Genomic DNA, 18,412 nt, shown 5'->3' with positions numbered 1-18,412 from the left:
AGTAACATTTGCATCAAAAGAATAATAATAAAAGTACTAATAGTTTATGTTTCTTTTATTTTAATTATTGTCGCGCTAGGTCTACATTAGACTTGAAAGAGAATAAAATGACTGATTTTGTGAAAATGATTTACTTTTCGAAAAAATATATTATTGCTCTGTCAAAAGTCTTAAGATAAATAGCGTGATGTTTTTTGAGTAAATTGATGACCGTGCTGCCTACAACTCAATGGGGTGAAAATACACTTCATAATTGTATTACACGATGTTACGGGTGAGTCTAAAAATTTAAAACTTTACTGCTCATGCCCCCTGCATAGTAGCGTTATGGTTTTTGTATATTTGTTGTATCATGTGTACGATAAGCTTCATGCAAAATTTGAACGAAATATATTCAGTAGTTTATGCGATAATTTGATATTTGTGTATAGGTATAAAAGGCTCCTTCTCACCCCCTGTAACGAAAAGCGAGATAATAAGTAAAAAGTATGTTGACCGGACCTCTTGTTGATATTCTCTGAAAATTTGAATCAAATCTATCCAGTACTTTCCGAGATCTTTCCGGACATACATACAGACAAACAGACAAACAGACAAACAGACAAACAGACAAGAATTCTAAAAATCATATTTTCGGCATCGGAATCGTTCGTAGACCACGCTGCAATTATTCTTTTTTAAAAATATTCAATGTACAGTTTTCACTTTTCTACAATTTTATTATATGTATAGATAAATGTGTATTTCTTTTGTATGGTTGAGGCCTTTGTTCTGCCGCGGGTCAACTGTGGGCAGTAGTTTGTTGACACAAAAAATATTGTTTGTTAAAATTTATATGTTTCATAGAGGAAATATTATATTCAAAATATTTATCATTGTTATTCAGTGTTATACCAGCTGAAAATTATTTAACAATGCCAGCTCGCACTGACTACGGACGATCCACCCCGCATTCCTGTTTCGCTGCAGTTTCAATGATTGAAAATAGCTATTCAAAATATTTTGAAAATTGTTTCATAACAGGATCGGCAGAGCCCAGCATTGCATTGCACACAGCCCGTTTGTCTGAAACAACTATGCTAAATATTCCGCGGGCGATTGGCACATGTTTTAACCCCTTTATTACTTAAATGAAATAACTCTTTGTTATTTTAATGGGGACGTTTGGGTCTTTATTCAGTAGTAGCTTTAGTGACACGCATTATTTTTTTAAATATTATCAGTATGAACAGAAAAACATGATGTAAAGTTTTATGGGTTAAACTCGTACGTAACTACGAACTTGATAATAAGGAAGCGTGTTAATTCTCATCTTACAAACTGCTCACTTAAAGCTACGCTAAACTTTAACTATTAACTTAAGAACCTACAGTTTATTCGATTTGTTAAACAACAATTATTTTGTGTTACAGGAAGGAACGAGTTGATAGCAAGGTATATAAAACTCAGAACAGAAAGACGCGCACGAGAAAAACAAGTCTCATCCCACATACAGGTGCTAGCTAGACGGAAACTACGGGAAATACAGGCCAAACTCAAAGTGGTAAGCCTACACAACAATACTTTAATAACTCTTATTGTATAACTTATTTATTTTGCAAACACAAATAAAAACTCTTTGGTTAAAAAAGAAAATCATATTCAATTTTTGAAAAGCTTGAAGTTAGAAACATTTCTAGCCAGTGCCCTGTGCGTTAAATTAGAGGTTATAATTAAATTAAAAATATGAATGGCGTTTAGGACGGTGGAGTGATGAAAGAAAAGGCCATGCAGTCAATGAGCTCACTATCTAGCGCACAGATCGTAGCAGGTTTACCACACCCAGCGTACCACCATACGGTACTCAACTTGCAAAAGGCATGCCTTTGTGTTACTTGTAAAAACAAACTAAATCGCCTTCCAATTGTGTTGCTTCAATATTTAGGCATGTTGCCAAATTGCACGTATTAAGTAAAGAATAGGCAACAATAACACCAATCGAATACTGAAATTGCTTTACTCACAATTTTTGTTTCTTTTTCTCTCGTACTACAAATAATTGACTGGTTATTGGACTGGACTAAAACCTTATTGGAAAATGCTCAATAATATTGTTAGGAAGAATAATATTTTGTCTTTCACTTTTGCGGCACAAAACATTGAAATAAACAAATCGTCTCCATGTTTTCACATCAATAATGCTTCAAGTGATTATGTGTGTAGTATATTTAACAACTTGAGCATAATTAATAACATGAAGCTTATAATATTTATAGCTGTAGTTATAATGTTATTAACAAAGTTTTGTAATTATTACAGCAATTTTGGCAACCGGGTCTACAAGCTGGACCGTCACAAGAGTAAGTATCCTGAACACTCAGAAAACTCAACTAGCCTGCAACGTGCACCAGCAAAAATACTTTTTACTTTGTGTAATAATAGGAAACAATCATAGAACTCAAAGTGCACGATACTCACCAGTTCCAAAATATTCAGCTCAGCTTTCAACAAGTAGAGAAATATGGTGATCAAAGTTTCCAAAAATTAAGATATCTTGAACTTTCTACTGGACAATTCAGAAAAAAAAGAGGCGTGGACGAATAATTGTACGTCTCCGTCAAACATTGTTTCAGTGTTATCCTTACCAACACGTTAAGAAAATAAATTTTCACTTGAGAAAGAAGGATGCCTCCACGACTGCAACAGTCCTATCTTAAGAAAATTGTAGTCCCACTTCCCAGTGACCTTTTCCTAAGTGTCCCGTCTTGCTTATGAGATAGCAGTAGGGCTCACTTCCCAGTGACCTTTTTCTAAGTGTCCCCTTTTTCTTATGAGATAGCGGTAGACCCCACTTCAGAGTTACAATTTCCTAAGGCTCCCCTGCTACTTGTTCCAGCGTGAAGCCGTTCCCTGGCGCGGGCTACAAGGGCGTCCCGGTGGGCGGCGTGGGCGTCCCCACGGGCACGGACGTGGCGCCGCCGCCGCCGTGGGAGGGACGCGCCATCGCCACGCACAAGCTGCGGCTGGTCGAGTTCTCCGCCTTCGTCGAGCATCCCAGGGATCCTGACACGGTATGTAGCTGGGCTTGAGAGAACGGGTTTTTGTCTAAGGGTTTTCTGGGATCGAAATTTCCAGTACTTACTTTCCATTTTTGACTTTCCCAAAGCAGCAGATGGTTCTCAATTATTTATTTTTAGAAACTAATTTTATTCTGGAGATAAATGATGATGATAGGCTCTAGTTAGAGAATTCTATGTCTATCAGCCTTGTAAATATGAGTACTTGTCAGTACTACGGCTATACGAGCTTATAAAGTATGTATGTGAAGAACATAAAGGAGACTGAGGTAGAAACTCCATCGAGATGTCCTCTTTCACCGATGACCAGACGAAAAAGTTTTTTAACCTATCACGCATAAAATACTACTCTTTTATAGTACTCAGCACTCAAAATTTTAATACAATGACCAAAAAATCTTGTCTTCAGTACAACCTTTCTAAATCTGAAGAAAATATTCCAAATTTGTAACTAGAATAAACACCGGCCATAGGTATGTACATAGATTCCTATTCATAGTAAAAAACATGACAAGCAGTTACATAAAATGGTATTTAGAATACCTACAGTAAAACTATACTATTTGTTTAATAGGTTCATTGAAAGTAATGCACCTTGAACTTTGGTGGCACACATTTTATTATCGACTGACATTTGTATCACGACAATAACAGTACCTATAATAAAGTATCTATAATACTACTTAACAATACAGATAGTACAATAAGTACTTAATCTTGTACTCTTCTGACCACCTCTGCGAGCCTAATGCTACGTCTTATAGGAATATTTTACCGAGGGAGAGGAAGAGAGCAGGGCCGGATCTAGGGGCCCAGAGGCCCCGAGGCCTCAAGGCAACAATGGAGTGGGGCTCCGCTTGGTTCAAGTTATTTTCATTCAGTGAAAAATTTATCGAGCCTTTTTTTAGATTCCTACTTTGGTGGTGGGCCCCTGGTCATAGGGTCATAGTGGGCCCCTAGGCACTGGCCTCAAGTGCCTTGTGCGTAGTATCCTTATGGATAATACGGCACTGGAAGAGAGATGGCGCTCTACTTGTATAACGTTGTCACGCTTCCATATCCAATAGTCATATTACTTTAAGACGTGGTGGTAGACGATCCGTTCCATTTAAGTTTGGAGAGTGTATCCCATCTTAACGAATGTGGAATTGGGCTGGGTGCTGTTCGTCGTATTTTGATCTTTAAAAAGAGCTGCTTAGTTGCCTAATTTGAATAAATGACTTTGATGTGATTAAATAATGTGTCAATACCGATGGATTGGCTCAGTAAAGCTGAAGATCATACCTTTTGCTAAAAGATAGATACTAGAGTTATTATAGTATTGTTGTCCATCCTTAAATTAACCGCGGTGGGTGAAGCTTTTATCAGAATTGATTATAAATTCATGTTCTTTTTTTTCAGTACCCCAGCTCGGCGCCAGCGCAACATCTATTCGTCCACATAGGTGGCTCAGTAACATATGCAGATCCTTTATTAGAGGTAAATATTATTTTTTTATTAATTTGGTAAGAAACTAACGCCTTCTCCAGTTATTCATTACTATGTACCCATACAATGAGGGTGGAAATGGATGAAGTTAGCTGTTGTAGGAAGGAGACACACATGTAATGTTTTGTCTATTTTCGTTAGTGACAACATGTTTGCTTTAAGCACTCTCAGAACATAGTTATCTGACTCATAGAATTCATATATGTAGATATTATTTATGTATTTCTTTAACGTGATAGGATCTGCTTTACCGTACATGTGAAAGAAATTGAGAGTTTTAAAAAATATCAAATTTATGGGAAAAAAGTTATTTTCTAAGCTATTTTCATAATTTATTGTAAGATTTTTAAAGCTACATTTCCTTTGCCTAATATCTTTATAACAATTTCCTTTTTCGATAGCATTGAAATTTATCTTTATATCAATATCAAGTCTATATCCGTTAAACGCATATTTTAACCCATTTTTATCTTTGAGAATTACCAAAACGTAACAAACACACGTATTAATGCAAAATTGTAATTTGCACAATAATATCACTTATCAATAGATAACGTCCCACCCGCCGATAACCATTTGTTTATCGGCTTCCGATTACCAAATGGTAGTAGAAATCTACCTTGATTACTGATTACTCATAAGTCATAAGATATACTAACAATGCTATATAAGCCTAATTCCTTCATTGAAACAAACAACCGAACAGATACTTTACAAAATAATGTGTTATTTATTTAATTCATAACGGTTTTCTCACGAGTATTTATCGGGATAGCCCGACTAGTTTCTGACCCAACAAGAGTCCTTAATCATGAGCTTACGCGGTGGAGGGTCGTCAGTTGAACTGAACTGTAATTAAATCAAATAATATTAATTATCTTAATCTAATAGAATGAAAGCACTATCCTACATCTAAATCTAGTATATAAAATTCCCGTGTTACGGTGTTTGTAATAAACCTCCGAAACGGCTAGACCGATTCACATGAAATTTTGTGTGCATATTGGAGAGGTCTGAGAATCGAACACACATTTTTTATACCCCCATTTTTGTGTTCGCTAGAATATATTTATATGGCAGCTCCATGTTTGATGGAACAGCTAATGTACAACACTGCTCCTAATGTATTTCTACTAGTTAAATACTATCAATTTGTTCGTCAACAGTTTTACTAACTTTATCATTTGTCCCACAGTCGGTAGACGTACAACAGATAAACGATAAATTCCCGGAGAAGAAAGGCGGCCTCAAGGAGTTGTATGAGAAGGGTCCCCGGAACGCGTTCTTCCTGGTGAAGTTCTGGGCAGACCTCAACACGAATAACCTGGACGACCCGGGGGCCTTCTACGGGGTCACTAGTGTGTAAGTATTTGTTTTGATGTCTGTCTTTTGAGTTTCGTATCCAAAGGTAAAAATAATACGGCTTCACAGAATGTTTCCTCACTAAAAGGCAACAGGCAACACACACTCCTTAAACCTCTTTCTGTACACGTTCTATATACTCATATATTATATTTAATAGATATTTATTCCGCTATAAAAGAACTAAATTTATCTTGCTTATATTTTAGAATGACACTCACAAAATGATCCTGATTAGGTGTCGTGGTTTGATTTTAATAGTACTCAGTGTACCTAGAACTGTTACACAGTTAGCTTAACGAAGAACAATAAAATCAAATCAAAATTTGTAATTTTATTGAAGTCTTAAATAAATTACTATTATTTATTTCAATTCAAAAGTAAACTGACGCAATGTACAATTTAATCAGTTAGTTTATCGATGTAAACAACGATAATTTACATAATGTTTTCATAATGATGTACGTATCACACATGCGGTCTGCGCGTGAGCTCATTTTCTTACTAGCTTGTTACTATGACCGAATCCTGTCCAAAGGGTAACTCTGAAATTTTGGACTGTGTGTCACAAACATTGGAAACACATATTAATACCTTTAAATGATGATTAATATGAGTATATCTCCAGATAAACTACAGAAACATTCGACTTTACTCAATAATCTATCCTAATAAATTATGAATTTACCTCTTGATGCTCGAACGCCAAAATCAGTTCTACCAAAATGAATGAACTCGCATTAGAAGTAAAGTCGTTGATTTCTACCTTCGCTAGAATGTCAACAGATCAAAACAAATATAGTCTAACATCATAGTATGTAACGTCACATAATTATATACTTTTTAATTTTTCCAGGTACGAAAGCAACGAGAACATGACAATAACATGTAGTACTAAAGTATGTTCGTTCGGCAAGCAAGTCGTTGAGAAGGTTGAGACGGAATACGCTCGCTTCGAAGGCGGCCGCTTCGTGTACCGCATACACCGGTCGCCGATGTGCGAGTACATGGTCAACTTCATACACAAGCTCAAGCATCTACCAGAGAAGTATATGATGAACAGCGTGTTAGAAAACTTCACTATATTACAGGTGAATATCATATTTATATTGTTAATGGTATAGTATGTGAGTGTGTGGGTTTGTTACGTTTTAATACTAAACGGCTAGACCGATTTTGATGAAATTTGGTTTGGAGGTAGCTGACATCTTTGGAGTAAGGGAGCAGCCAGTATTATATACCTTAGATATAGATGGATATAATGTAACTTCTTACGCCATAATTATGGCAGAAAAAATAATATGAACATGTATGAAATTATACTTTTTTTGTACAACGAGTTAAAGCGAATCCCGGTAAAAAAACAACAAGTCATTTATTTCAATTAGACTATTACATAACATGTTTTGAACTTCAGTTACATTGGACGGTACCTCGGTGTGCCCTTCATAACTTAAATACTGCTTCAGTCAAAGGGAATTAAAAACTTTAAGAACAACAGCCAAAATTTAAAAAAGTATACAACATGAGAGTCACCTTCAAAAATTACCCAGTCCTTACAAAATTACCCAAGAGGAACAAAAAACAAATAAAATTAAAAAAAAAACACTACGAAACTAATACCTTTACATCTATGTATAGTATATACACGAAAAAAAACCTTAAATCAACGGAAAACCCAAGTCCAGTTATCCTTTGCGGTCTACAAAAATTAATATTCAGGCCATCACTATGGAAAACCCGGCTTTATTTTTAATTGCGTTTTGCTTAGAATACAAATAGCTTTGTAAAAAATGCGCAACATGATATAATTAAACGCGGAGTGCATTCAATTGGTATGTTTAATGGGTATAGTGTAGCCGTTAACATCTATGTAGGGCACAGACGCAATCATGTTTAAATACCGTTCTTCACGGTTCGAAGCGCAAACATAGGTATTAGGTTAACATTTGACGTAGAATATATGATTTTATAATACATTAGTTGTTGCGCGCGACTTCGTCCGTGTGGCTATGAAGTTTTTAAATCGGATTAGCTTTTGATAGCACGCAGGTTCTTCAAGTTTTTGTAACATATTACATTACTGCTTTGCTCCTATTAATCATAGCACCATGCTTCCTTAATAAATGGTCAATGAAATCGCTTCAGCAATATTAGTACAGATTGGATTTAAATATAAACCTTTTTGATTGATAGTTATTAGGGAAATCCAGGATTCTTAAAATCTTTGCAATGGTTAACTAATGCGTATTAAAAATAATATACTTAAATGGTAATAAATTACAACAAATCAACAAAACTTTTCCTCCATATTGAATCTAACAATGTTGAGAATGAAAATATTAGAAACAAATTATTCCTCAAAAATTTTCTCTCCTTATTAAAATATACCTAAATAAAAAGAATAATTACTTGATTTTATTAACGAATATCTTTTGTCACCAGGTGGTATCAAACAGAGACACGCAAGAGACATTGTTATGTGCCGCGTTTGTGTTTGAAGTGTCGAACAGTGAGCACGGCGCGCAGCATCACATCTACAGGCTCGTCAAAGACTGAAGCGGACAACACGCGGCCCGCGGGCACTGCCGTCACACGCGGGCTACGCGCGGTAGGCAGAGTGAGGCGGGGCAGCAGGCGAAGTGACACTACATGACAGCGGCGGCCATCTCGCGCGAGTCCCGCGCCCTCGCAGCTGTGCGTCAATACACGATAAGCAACAGTCTTTACATTCAACAAAATATAAATATCTGTTATTAAAACCTAAAATAGCAAAATGTGATCTGAAAATTACGCTACAAGTATTTTTGTAACTGAGTGTTTATTATACATAGCTCAATTTTAAATATTATCTATCGTAGTTCTGATCCCAAGAATCGGCAACAGATCATGTAGACCTCTGTCTATAGTATTATATCTTCGTTTATTACTTTCGTAATACTCTTGATTCTAAAATGATATTGTTTAAGGTTCTAAGATAAAGAGAGTAACAATAATATTTTACATAATTCTCTAAATACGAAATATCGTTCGGTATACTTCGCGTGTAAAAATGTCATATAAAAATATAGATTTGAATACACACAGTGCCTCTATAATTATGTTACATTAACATAAATTACTTGAGCATATTTAGTCTTTTCACTGCATTAAATGTTGAAGAGAAATTTAGTAGTGTAATGCGTATGTGAAAGGATTAAAACGTTAGTGTAGTATACCATGGAAATAATAGGTTTAATAAGTATATATATAGAGATAAACACCTATTCTTTTTCAGATAAGTACTCGTGGTACAATTTACAGTCGCTTGGTTTATTTGTCTTTGAAAACCAGTCCAATTCCTTCTGTCCTTTAGTGTAGAAATCTTATATTTTCATATTTTAAACAACTTGGCATCTATTGTTTTCTTTCGAGTATTTTATTATGCTTTAATTATTCTTTCATTTTGCCTTGTTATTTTTAGGTCTTTTTGAGACATAGCATTTTATCTAGTTTCTACGTACGTTTTGCCAGATTTGACTTACTATTGCAGTCTTTGCCACATTAAATACTAGGTACTTAGGGTATGTTATTGTACCTACATTGTACATATTCTATTGTTATGTACGTAAAGTTAATAGAGTCCATGTGTTCACACGGTCTGCCAGATCTTGAATTGTGTAATAAAGTGTATCATATAAGAATGTTGACAAATCTTGTACGATCGTGTACCTACAATATGTACATATCTGACTATTAGAAACTGATTTGTTCTTATAGTGGGGCGCACTCTTCACGCGCCCGAGGCAGCTTTACCCTAAAGACCCTTCCTTATTCAGAGTTTTCCATATTTTCTATTATAAATTGTTACAAATACTTGTATATTTTTCACGAAACTAATAAAAAGCAATAATGGCCGCTTTTGCTTCCAATTTCAAAGTACAAATGAGTGTCCACACTACTCAGCATACTTGCATGGATATGTGTTTGCGTGGCAATGATTTGATCTCTCTTTTAGTCAAATATTTTTAGGGTCCTCCCGTCGCGTCGTGTGGCGCGCTCATTTAATTTTACACAGTGTTAAGTTTATGTGCATTAAATAGTGTTTAGTTTCAAGACATGAGGTAGGAAAATATTATCTTAGATAATAAAAATAAGAGATTTTTGTATTTATTTGATAGAGTTATATTAGATAAATTGTAAAGTGACTAGCTTTAAGGTTCTTTTTTTATATGGCGATAGTCGTTCAGAACTTATCAGAAAAGTTGTCACATATTTAGTACTTAAGAAAAACTTAATTTTTGTTGCAACTGTAGTTTTCACTGTCCAATACTCTGTTGAAATATTATTTGAGAATAATATAACTTTCATGATTCTTATCAAAATTATGGCAAGTGTTGTCATCAATTTGCAATACGACGGCGTGTTCAGTAAAGAAAAAGAGATCTGCCCTGTTGTGATTTTATATTTTAATGTTATATTATGTACTCAAACGAATGAGATTAACTCAAGTTATTCGGGTCCGTTGCGGCAGCGGCGGACTGGGATATAGTTACTAAACTTAAACATGGAATTGTTTGATGCCGATGGCAATATTCAATAATAGGTATCGTTAGGTCGTGTTGTGTAAATAAATATAATTTTAGCGCATTTCTTTCAGTTAGTATTTGTAAGCGGGTTTTGCTTCTATACAAGTCTTTCATATCGACAATCAGCCATATCAATATGAAAATATAAAAAGAATTAGTCGGCGGAGTTGGGGATAATCATTTGCAATCGGCTGCAATACTCTTCTATTCTCTATACATTGACTTTGTTTTGATGATTATTTACTTTGTTGATTTCTTTTCAATCGACATGGCAAATGATTTCTTTCAATACTAGCCGACAGTGTACAGTATTTTAAAAATAATACTACGTTAAAGATTTGTATGAAAATTTAATTATATTGTCTTCATAAAATTATGTGTATTATTATTTCGGAATCTCTTTTTATCTATAATCCCTTGATTACATACCCTACACGAAGCACAAAGATGGCACAGATTCACGTATAAATATATCGTTGTCAACATAATAAATCAATTAATATGCTATAATCTAATGTTAAAGTCAGTGACGTAGAACATTGCACTAGCATTTTAAAACATGTAATCAGTCTTCTAATCACTGAAGCCATGGATTTAATTGATACTAATTAGGGTTACGTACATCTTATCAAAATACCTTCAGATGTTTAGTAATACCTAGTTACCTTTAACCAATAAATACTGGTGGCAACAATGGGTTCCCTTCAAAACGCATTAATCTTTCGCCTCTTACTAAATACTGGTGGCATTTTGTTGTACATATATCAATTGAGATTCAGATTCTGTCTTGACTTAGAGCTGTAGCTTTCTTGAATTCAAATGTATAAGTGTTATAGTAAGTATGACGTTAAGCAAGCATTTGTTTTGCTGTGAATGTAATGTCGTCAGAATCGTTATTTCAAACCAATAAGGTTCACTTTCATTACTTATTCTAATTACTATAAAAGTAACACTTTCAAAATGATGATTTTCAATTTTATAAACAGTTATTGATGACGATGATCGCGACTGACTTCGGCCTCAGTGACTTGGATCTGTGTATTGAGAGCATCGCTGGTGAGTGATGTGCCCTCTGGTGACTGTCATTGCTAACTTTTGCAGTGAAAGTTCGTCCACATTCACTGCAAGTCAACACCCCTCTGAGGTAATGGCCGTGTATGGCCGCGTGTGATCGAGCCTCGAGCTTGCCTCGCTTAGCATCTAGCTCTACTTTACGTTGCCTTTGAAACTCAAATACCTCAATGTTCACAGTGACAGTGACGTGTCTAGGTCACAGCAAACATCTGGCAACAATTCTGTAAGTACAAAATGACTCAATATAATCATATGTAGAAGGGACCATAATTAATAAAGTGAATCTTAATCTAAAGATTAATTATTTATGATTAGATTAAAAATTTGTTTCAAGGTCTAACCAAGAAATGCTTTCAGTACGCCGATTTGTTCGTGGAGGTAAGTTTGGTTTATTATTGTTATATGTATTTGTATTTATGTTTTTTTAGTTTCTTTCAAATGCTTCGAAAAAGTATTGAGTAGAGTGCAAAAATGATATACCTAGACAGCAGATATGTATGTTATTGTAGCTGTAACTAAAGCAAGTGCTGAGATAAATAACTATAAAAAATTAAAACAAAAATAATTTACATTAAACATAAAGGTAAATTAGTCCTTATTATAATCATATAACATAAAATTTTGATATCAAAATCATTTAAAAAGCTTTGTATAGTCATATGGAATCCGTACTGAGTCACATTAACGTTACAGATGGCTATCTCCAAGGCAGTGGGGTTCATTGCCACAATCCTTCTTCTGTATTCATTAAACGCACTGGGACAAGAAGGTAAGAGCGGAATAAAATAAAAGATTAATATAAAACAGAACATTAACGAGTGTGTTACTAACCACGAAGTGTGATACACCAATTTTAGATGAAGATCTGCCATGCAACCGTCGAGATGTTGGCATTGAAGGAAGGTCTGTAGTGTGCGTCTGCACCGCTACGTATTGTGACACCATCACTCGAAGGGATCCTGAACCTGGCACTTACGTCGTTTACACTTCTAGCAATGTAAGATTTTATATATCTATCTACTTAAAATCTTCATACACAGCTTGCAACGCATTGCCATCCACTGACACCAATACGTGGATGACATAGCACTGCTGTTTCAGCTTAGTCGGTAAAAAGGTGTCTCTATCCACAGCCTCCCTCATGGAATTGGGTGACCAAGAGGATTATCTCGTCTTGCCAAAAATGGGATCAAGCCCACTTTTCCACGCATTGCATTCCCGAGTCCTTACCATAACCTCCCAAAGCAAGACTTGCAGTTGTGAAAGAGGGACGCTAGCCTTGTATCTGTCTCGCTTTCAGAAATACAAATTCCTTTTATAATAGCTGCTGGAAGGACTCCTGTCCTCCGGCTAATGAGGGTCAATGTTTTCGGTAGGATTTTATGTGATCTAAGACACGATGATAACATCGATCTGGAATGCCATCCCAAGTTTCAAGACTCTATTTCTACCAATTTTAATAAATAGTAAAGTTAAGGTAACTCTACGTAGTGAACATTTTGACAGCCAACTAACCTACTCTTGGTTCCGGGTAACGATTGGCAAAGTAAAAACAATACTAGATGATATCACTTTAATGACTATCATTTACGTTGCTGTCGGTATATCGTGCGATTTATTAAATATCAATGTTGAAAATCTTCTAAAAGTAAGTTATTGTTGATTGCTGTTATCTAAATCAAAAATATTTGTTTACTCAACGAAGTGATTTAGATCTACGTATGGTTTTTTTTTCAATAAGGGTACACATAAGAATAAAATAAATATGGCATGATGACGATACTAGCAAATCCTATTTTAAACAGACTTTAGTCAATTTGGCACATCCTTTCAGCTTTCCCAAGGCGGACAAATCTCAATAGCAAAGCGATGTTTAATTAATACACGGCAAGTAATTCAGAAGTAGGTACATAATATACAACTGTAGATAGCAATACATATTTCCAGGCAGGTCAACGATTTGAAAAGAGTTCTGGACGAATTTTGGAGGAAGTAAATAATGGAGGGACTGAAGATGACGCGCCCGCGGCTGGTGATGGTGCTCAAGATCCACCTGAGGGTATGTAGGAACCAGCAAACTACTTGCTATTACAGAAAGTGCTTTATTTAGATGTACTAAAGTTTATAATCACAGGATAATGAGTAGACGCTTGCCTTTTCCCAAAGTGAAAACAAAAGTGGATAACTTTATATCAATCGAACGTGTTTTATCGAAAGACGTTTATTTATCTTATTTAACTTATCAACTTGGATGTAGAAGTCGGATAAAAAACATATTTCCGAAAATACGGCCACTATCTCTTCACTGGCAACCTGTACTAATACGAAACTGGATCTCAAAACTATACTATACGAAAAGTTTTACATTTAAGCTTCTCAGATCTGGAACAACGTTGTCCTGAGAATTCGAACTATTTCTCGTCACCAATATATCGAAGGTTTCGGAGGATCAGTCACAGATGCTGCAGCCATCAACTGGCGTAAATTATCCGACGCTACTCAACAGCAATTCATAGAGTAAGAATATTCAATATCTCGTTACAAATCTAAAAAAAATAGCTACGTTTGACTAATTTGAGTATCTTTCAGTCTTTCTAGCTTCTAACTTGTGGGAAATTATTCAAAGGACGATGCTAATATAGCTCAAATTGATCTCCTTATAAATAAATACTTGCCCTTACTCTTTCTTTTAGTTCTTACTTCGGGCCCAAAGGATTGGAATACAACCTCATTCGTGTACCGATCGGCGGCTGTGACTTCTCCGAGCACCCTTACACTTATGCTGAAACCCCGTGGCACGATACTACTCTATCTAACTTTTCACTGTCTTCTGAAGACTATTTCTTAAAGGTAATTACTATTCTGGCTACAAGATACCCTTATTTTTAGCTCAATTTTCCCGTCCCCTCAAGGACGTTGAATAAATTAAGAAAGCAGTCTCAAAATTTTGACGGCCTACGCTGCCTTAACGAAAAATGGTATTCTCCAACGAGGATCCTAATATAAAAAATCTATTGCAATTGTGGAAAAGAGACGTCGCACTTCGACGTCTGGACTGAAATATTCTAAAAGGACTTAAGACAATATTTTTATATTTCAGCTACCAATGATCAGGAGAAGTCAACGAGTAGCGACAGACGAGATAAAAATCACTGCGAGTACTTGGTCTCCTCCGATTTGGATGAAAACCAACGAAGCGATTACTGGTTTTGGACAGCTAAGACCACAATACTACCAGGCTTATGCTGACTACCACTTACGGTAATATATTTTCCTTACGCCTCTACAGCAATTTATACCGGCATACTGGGTTTAGCTAGCATTAGAAGAGACGGTTGGTGATAGAGAAAGTAATGAAAGGGCTATGGGACAATTAATAGAAAAAAAACCGTTTCTTTCAGTGAGGAAGGCCTATGTCCAATAGTGGACCGCGATAAGATGAATCAATTGATTGATTGAATTACCATAACACCGAACTAGCGTAATAGGTATATGTTAAGAGAGAATATTTTTTTTTTCAGTTTTATTGAGGAGTACGACAAAATCGATGTAAAGATTTGGGCTATCACCACAACTAACGAGCCTATTAACGGGATCGTACCTTTTGTGCAGTTCAACTCTCTCGGGTGGGCTCCTTCACAACTGGTAGGTTACAAATGTTCCTCAACTATGAATTTTAACAACTTTTTGATAAAAAGTAGCGACGAAATTGAAATCGCTTTGCCAAAAAATTCAGTTCAGTATCAGCTTCTTATTATTATAGTACCGTATACAAGGTTACAGGATAATTGGAGGATAAAACATGACTTGTTTTCAGGGTCGCTGGGTAGCGAACAACCTTGGTCCAACAATCAGAAACTCCCCATACAATAAGACTTTAATCTTGGGTGTTGATGACCAACGTTACCTGTTGCCAATTTACTTAGCAGGAGTAAGTATTATATGAGTCCATTCCCATCAGTCTGCTTGATCGTAAACTAGATCATCACACCAACTTCTCTTATCAATATTTTTTTTACCTTCACTTTTACGCTAGACGGCATCCCAATTGGACTGTACGGATAGCCGAGTAAGGTTACCAAGCCAAACCCACTGTGCGCGTCGTGTCGCGGGTTCGATCACCGCGTAGGACAAGCATTTGTGTCATCCACGAATGCTTGTTCTGAGTCTGGGTGTCATTGTGCATGTGATTTGTATGTTTGTAAAACACCCCGCGACACAAGGAATTAAGTTCCTTACTGCGGGAGTCGTTTTTAAAAAAGAACGTTTTTAATAGAAGAACAAGAAAAATATTTATTCCAAAATGAATCCCAAGTTTTTAACACAATCAGCCATCTCAACTCAACCTTTTGAGGTCCAATGCTGGACATACGCCTTCCGGAGGCGTTAGAAGGAGTAATATTATTATGGATTTAAAAGCGTGACAGCCCAATACTCGGCCTAGAGAGGCTTCTAAGCGTTACGACGTGGCTGTAGGCTCCCAATCAGCCACTGAACTGTTTTTGCCGATCCGCAGTCTCTACTCAAAGACTCGTCTGCTCATATTGTTACTAAAAATCTTCAATTGTTTTTTTCCAGATGGAAAGAGAAGATCCTAAATCAATTGACTATCTGGATGGTATTGCTGTACATTGGTACGGAAACTTCTTCCCACCACAAACGCTATCTTTAATCCAGAATAGGTATCCTGACAAGATTATTCTAGCAACTGAAGCTTGCGAAGGTAACTATTGAATGTAATTTTTTTACGGCAAGTGGTTCACACTCAGCTTCAATAAATAAAAGGTGGATTATGAGAACTATCACAGTTCGTTATGGTATTATGTCCAATTCTTGATTGAGTATATCAGAACAGAGAAGAATTACTTTCTTAATTTTCTATTTAATAACAGATTATTTACGCTACTTGTTGGGATAGCCCAGCTAGTATCGGACCCAACGGGAACGTGAGCTGACCCGGCGGCGGGATCGCGAATTGAACCAATAAGGTTTTTAAATTGTTATTTTTTTAGGTTCTATGCCCTGGCATTTGGAACAACTAGCAATTGGGTCCTGGGAAAGAGCACGCAGATACGTCACAAGCATCATCGACGTAAGTTAACATTTTGAATAACAAAATATAATTCACATTAACTTTCAATTATTAAGATAATTGAATAATATATTTATTTATCATATGTGCACCAGAATGGACATTCGTTCTACATGACATCGTCACTTACTTTTTACAAAGAACTTAATGTTACTCGTGCTTTAGCCTCGTTTTTTAATGACTTGATTACGTTTTTTAATCAAAGTAGCCTATAACCAATATAATGCCTCTTTTTTTCATCGCCAACAGGATCTAAACAACTTCGTAGTCGGCTGGATCGACTGGAACCTGTGCCTAAGCCCAACAGGCGGCCCGAACTGGGCAGATAACTTCGTAGACGCACCTATCCTTGTATACGGTGATAAAGACGAGTTCATCAAACAGCCCATGTTCTATGCTATGGGACACTTCTCCAAGTTCATACCGAGAGGCGCCCGCCGCGTCACGGTCTCTCGCGCAAGCTTAGCGACTGTCGAAAATGTAGCTTTCATTAAGGAAAATGGCAACATTGTTGTTGTCCTTCAAAACAGGTACAGTTCCTTACTAAAGGGCAAAACAAATTAGTACTTTTCAAACCCAGTTAACATTACATATTATACTTGATATTATCCTCACTTCAAACATTTTTGAATTTTGTTTTGTGAATGAAACTGTTACAACATAATAATATTTGAAATCATTTGTTCCAGGTTGAGGAGAGTAATGAATGTTAAGCTCAGGATCAGCAATCGAAACTATATTGATATTGTAATGGAAGAGAGATCCGTGAAGACCATAGAAATCAACCCAAGCACACCAGCATAAGTATTTATTGTGTGATTATTTAAATAAAATTATTTATATTTGTAACAACAGTTTTATTATCCTACCATCTCTACATTCAATCAACCTTGAACCAAACAAAAACATTGGCAGAAATAAAACTTGGCACAATATTCTGTACTTACAAAAAAAGTAACGAAATATCACAATATACTAGTAACTTTTACTAAGTAACATATAAGGGTAAATCAAAAATAAAATAAGTCATTTTAGACTAGTGTAAAGGTCAACATGATGACAATAATGTGATTTTATCAAATGGCCAAACTCGGCACACTACTCTGCTTCTAATTAAGCCTACTGGCACCGGGCCATACACCCTGGAATCTGCAGAATTACTTGCATTATCACCTTCTAGCCACACGTGACCTCTGGGCACCACCTGGCTACGTCTAGGGAAGCTACCCCTGACGCGATCACCTGACATAGCGGTTATTCTTTTGCAAATATTCTGTTTGGGGTTTGAAGGACTTTTAAATATCACAATGTCTCCACGCCGCAACCGCTGCAATCTTGGTGATATATGTTCAGTAAATAGGACATTGTTCGTCTGCAACGTGGGCTCCATCGAGGGACCAGAACACTGTAAACAGAATAAATTCTAGTTTTGTGACAGAAGTATAAGGTTATAACAGTAGCAATCCTTATTTTATGTATCTATGTATACTTGCCATAACGAAGTCTCCAACATATTCAAAAGTACAATGCGTTATACATGCTGTTTGTATAATATATCCCATGAAACCGCAGGTTTTACCAACGAATTTCATAAAAGCCATAATGTATAGTATTTAAATATATATTATTTATAAGACTACTGCTACCGAATCTGCCATGTGCACTATTCCATTTTGTTAACACGATTCTAATTAATTTATAATAAAATAATACTACTATCTTATTAGCAACAAAACATAAAAATTACGAAAATAGTATCATTTTGACATTGA

General features: G+C 35.9%; 3 protein-coding genes across 5 annotated transcripts in view; 2 read left to right on the top strand and 1 right to left on the bottom strand.

The window, feature by feature from the left end:
* Positions 1–10,847, top strand: part of LOC113508520 (protein scalloped-like) — a gene marked incomplete in the record, with an annotated part of 61,468 nt that extends 50,621 nt beyond the window's left edge. Inside the window, 7 exon segments of the mRNA XM_026891606.1 lie at positions 1,413–1,543; positions 2,299–2,339; positions 2,876–3,050; positions 4,458–4,535; positions 5,740–5,906; positions 6,763–6,997; positions 8,352–10,847. Of these exon segments, the coding sequence (XP_026747407.1) occupies positions 1,413–1,543; positions 2,299–2,339; positions 2,876–3,050; positions 4,458–4,535; positions 5,740–5,906; positions 6,763–6,997; positions 8,352–8,465 (941 nt within the window).
* A 676-nt stretch (positions 10,848–11,523) lies between these two features.
* Positions 11,524–17,489, top strand: LOC113508518 (glucosylceramidase-like). 3 transcript variants are annotated; one of them, XM_026891604.1, is made up of 15 exons: positions 11,555–11,618; positions 11,726–11,771; positions 11,906–11,926; positions 12,242–12,317; positions 12,406–12,545; positions 13,496–13,607; positions 13,921–14,065; positions 14,242–14,398; positions 14,649–14,809; positions 15,070–15,193; positions 15,366–15,479; positions 16,127–16,271; positions 16,561–16,640; positions 16,890–17,170; positions 17,330–17,489. In XM_026891604.1, the coding sequence occupies exons 4-15, from the start codon at positions 12,242–12,244 to the stop codon at positions 17,442–17,444; spliced, it is 1,650 nt and encodes a 549-aa protein (XP_026747405.1). In that variant the 5' UTR covers positions 11,555–11,618; positions 11,726–11,771; positions 11,906–11,926; the 3' UTR covers positions 17,445–17,489. The 3 variants fall into 3 exon arrangements, with proteins under 3 accessions (XP_026747404.1, XP_026747405.1, XP_026747406.1); XM_026891603.1 differs by lacking the exons at positions 11,555–11,618; positions 11,726–11,771 and adding an exon at positions 11,524–11,530; XM_026891605.1 differs by lacking the exon at positions 11,555–11,618 and having other exon boundaries at positions 11,748–11,771; positions 11,883–11,926.
* LOC113508521 (mitochondrial inner membrane protease subunit 1) lies at positions 17,483–18,402 on the bottom strand. The gene is made up of 2 exons (XM_026891607.1): positions 18,134–18,402; positions 17,483–18,045 (listed from the first exon to the last, which is right to left on the bottom strand). The coding sequence occupies exons 1-2, from the start codon at positions 18,239–18,241 to the stop codon at positions 17,689–17,691; spliced, it is 465 nt and encodes a 154-aa protein (XP_026747408.1). The 5' UTR covers positions 18,242–18,402; the 3' UTR covers positions 17,483–17,688.
* Between the last annotated feature and the right edge of the window lie 10 nt (positions 18,403–18,412).

Source organism: Trichoplusia ni, chromosome 2, assembly GCF_003590095.1.
Source record: "Trichoplusia ni isolate ovarian cell line Hi5 chromosome 2, tn1, whole genome shotgun sequence".
NCBI classification, from domain to species: Eukaryota; Metazoa; Arthropoda; class Insecta; order Lepidoptera; family Noctuidae; genus Trichoplusia; species Trichoplusia ni.
The sequence above is the reverse complement of the archived record's forward strand: the minus strand, read 5'-3'. Positions and strand labels throughout refer to the sequence as shown.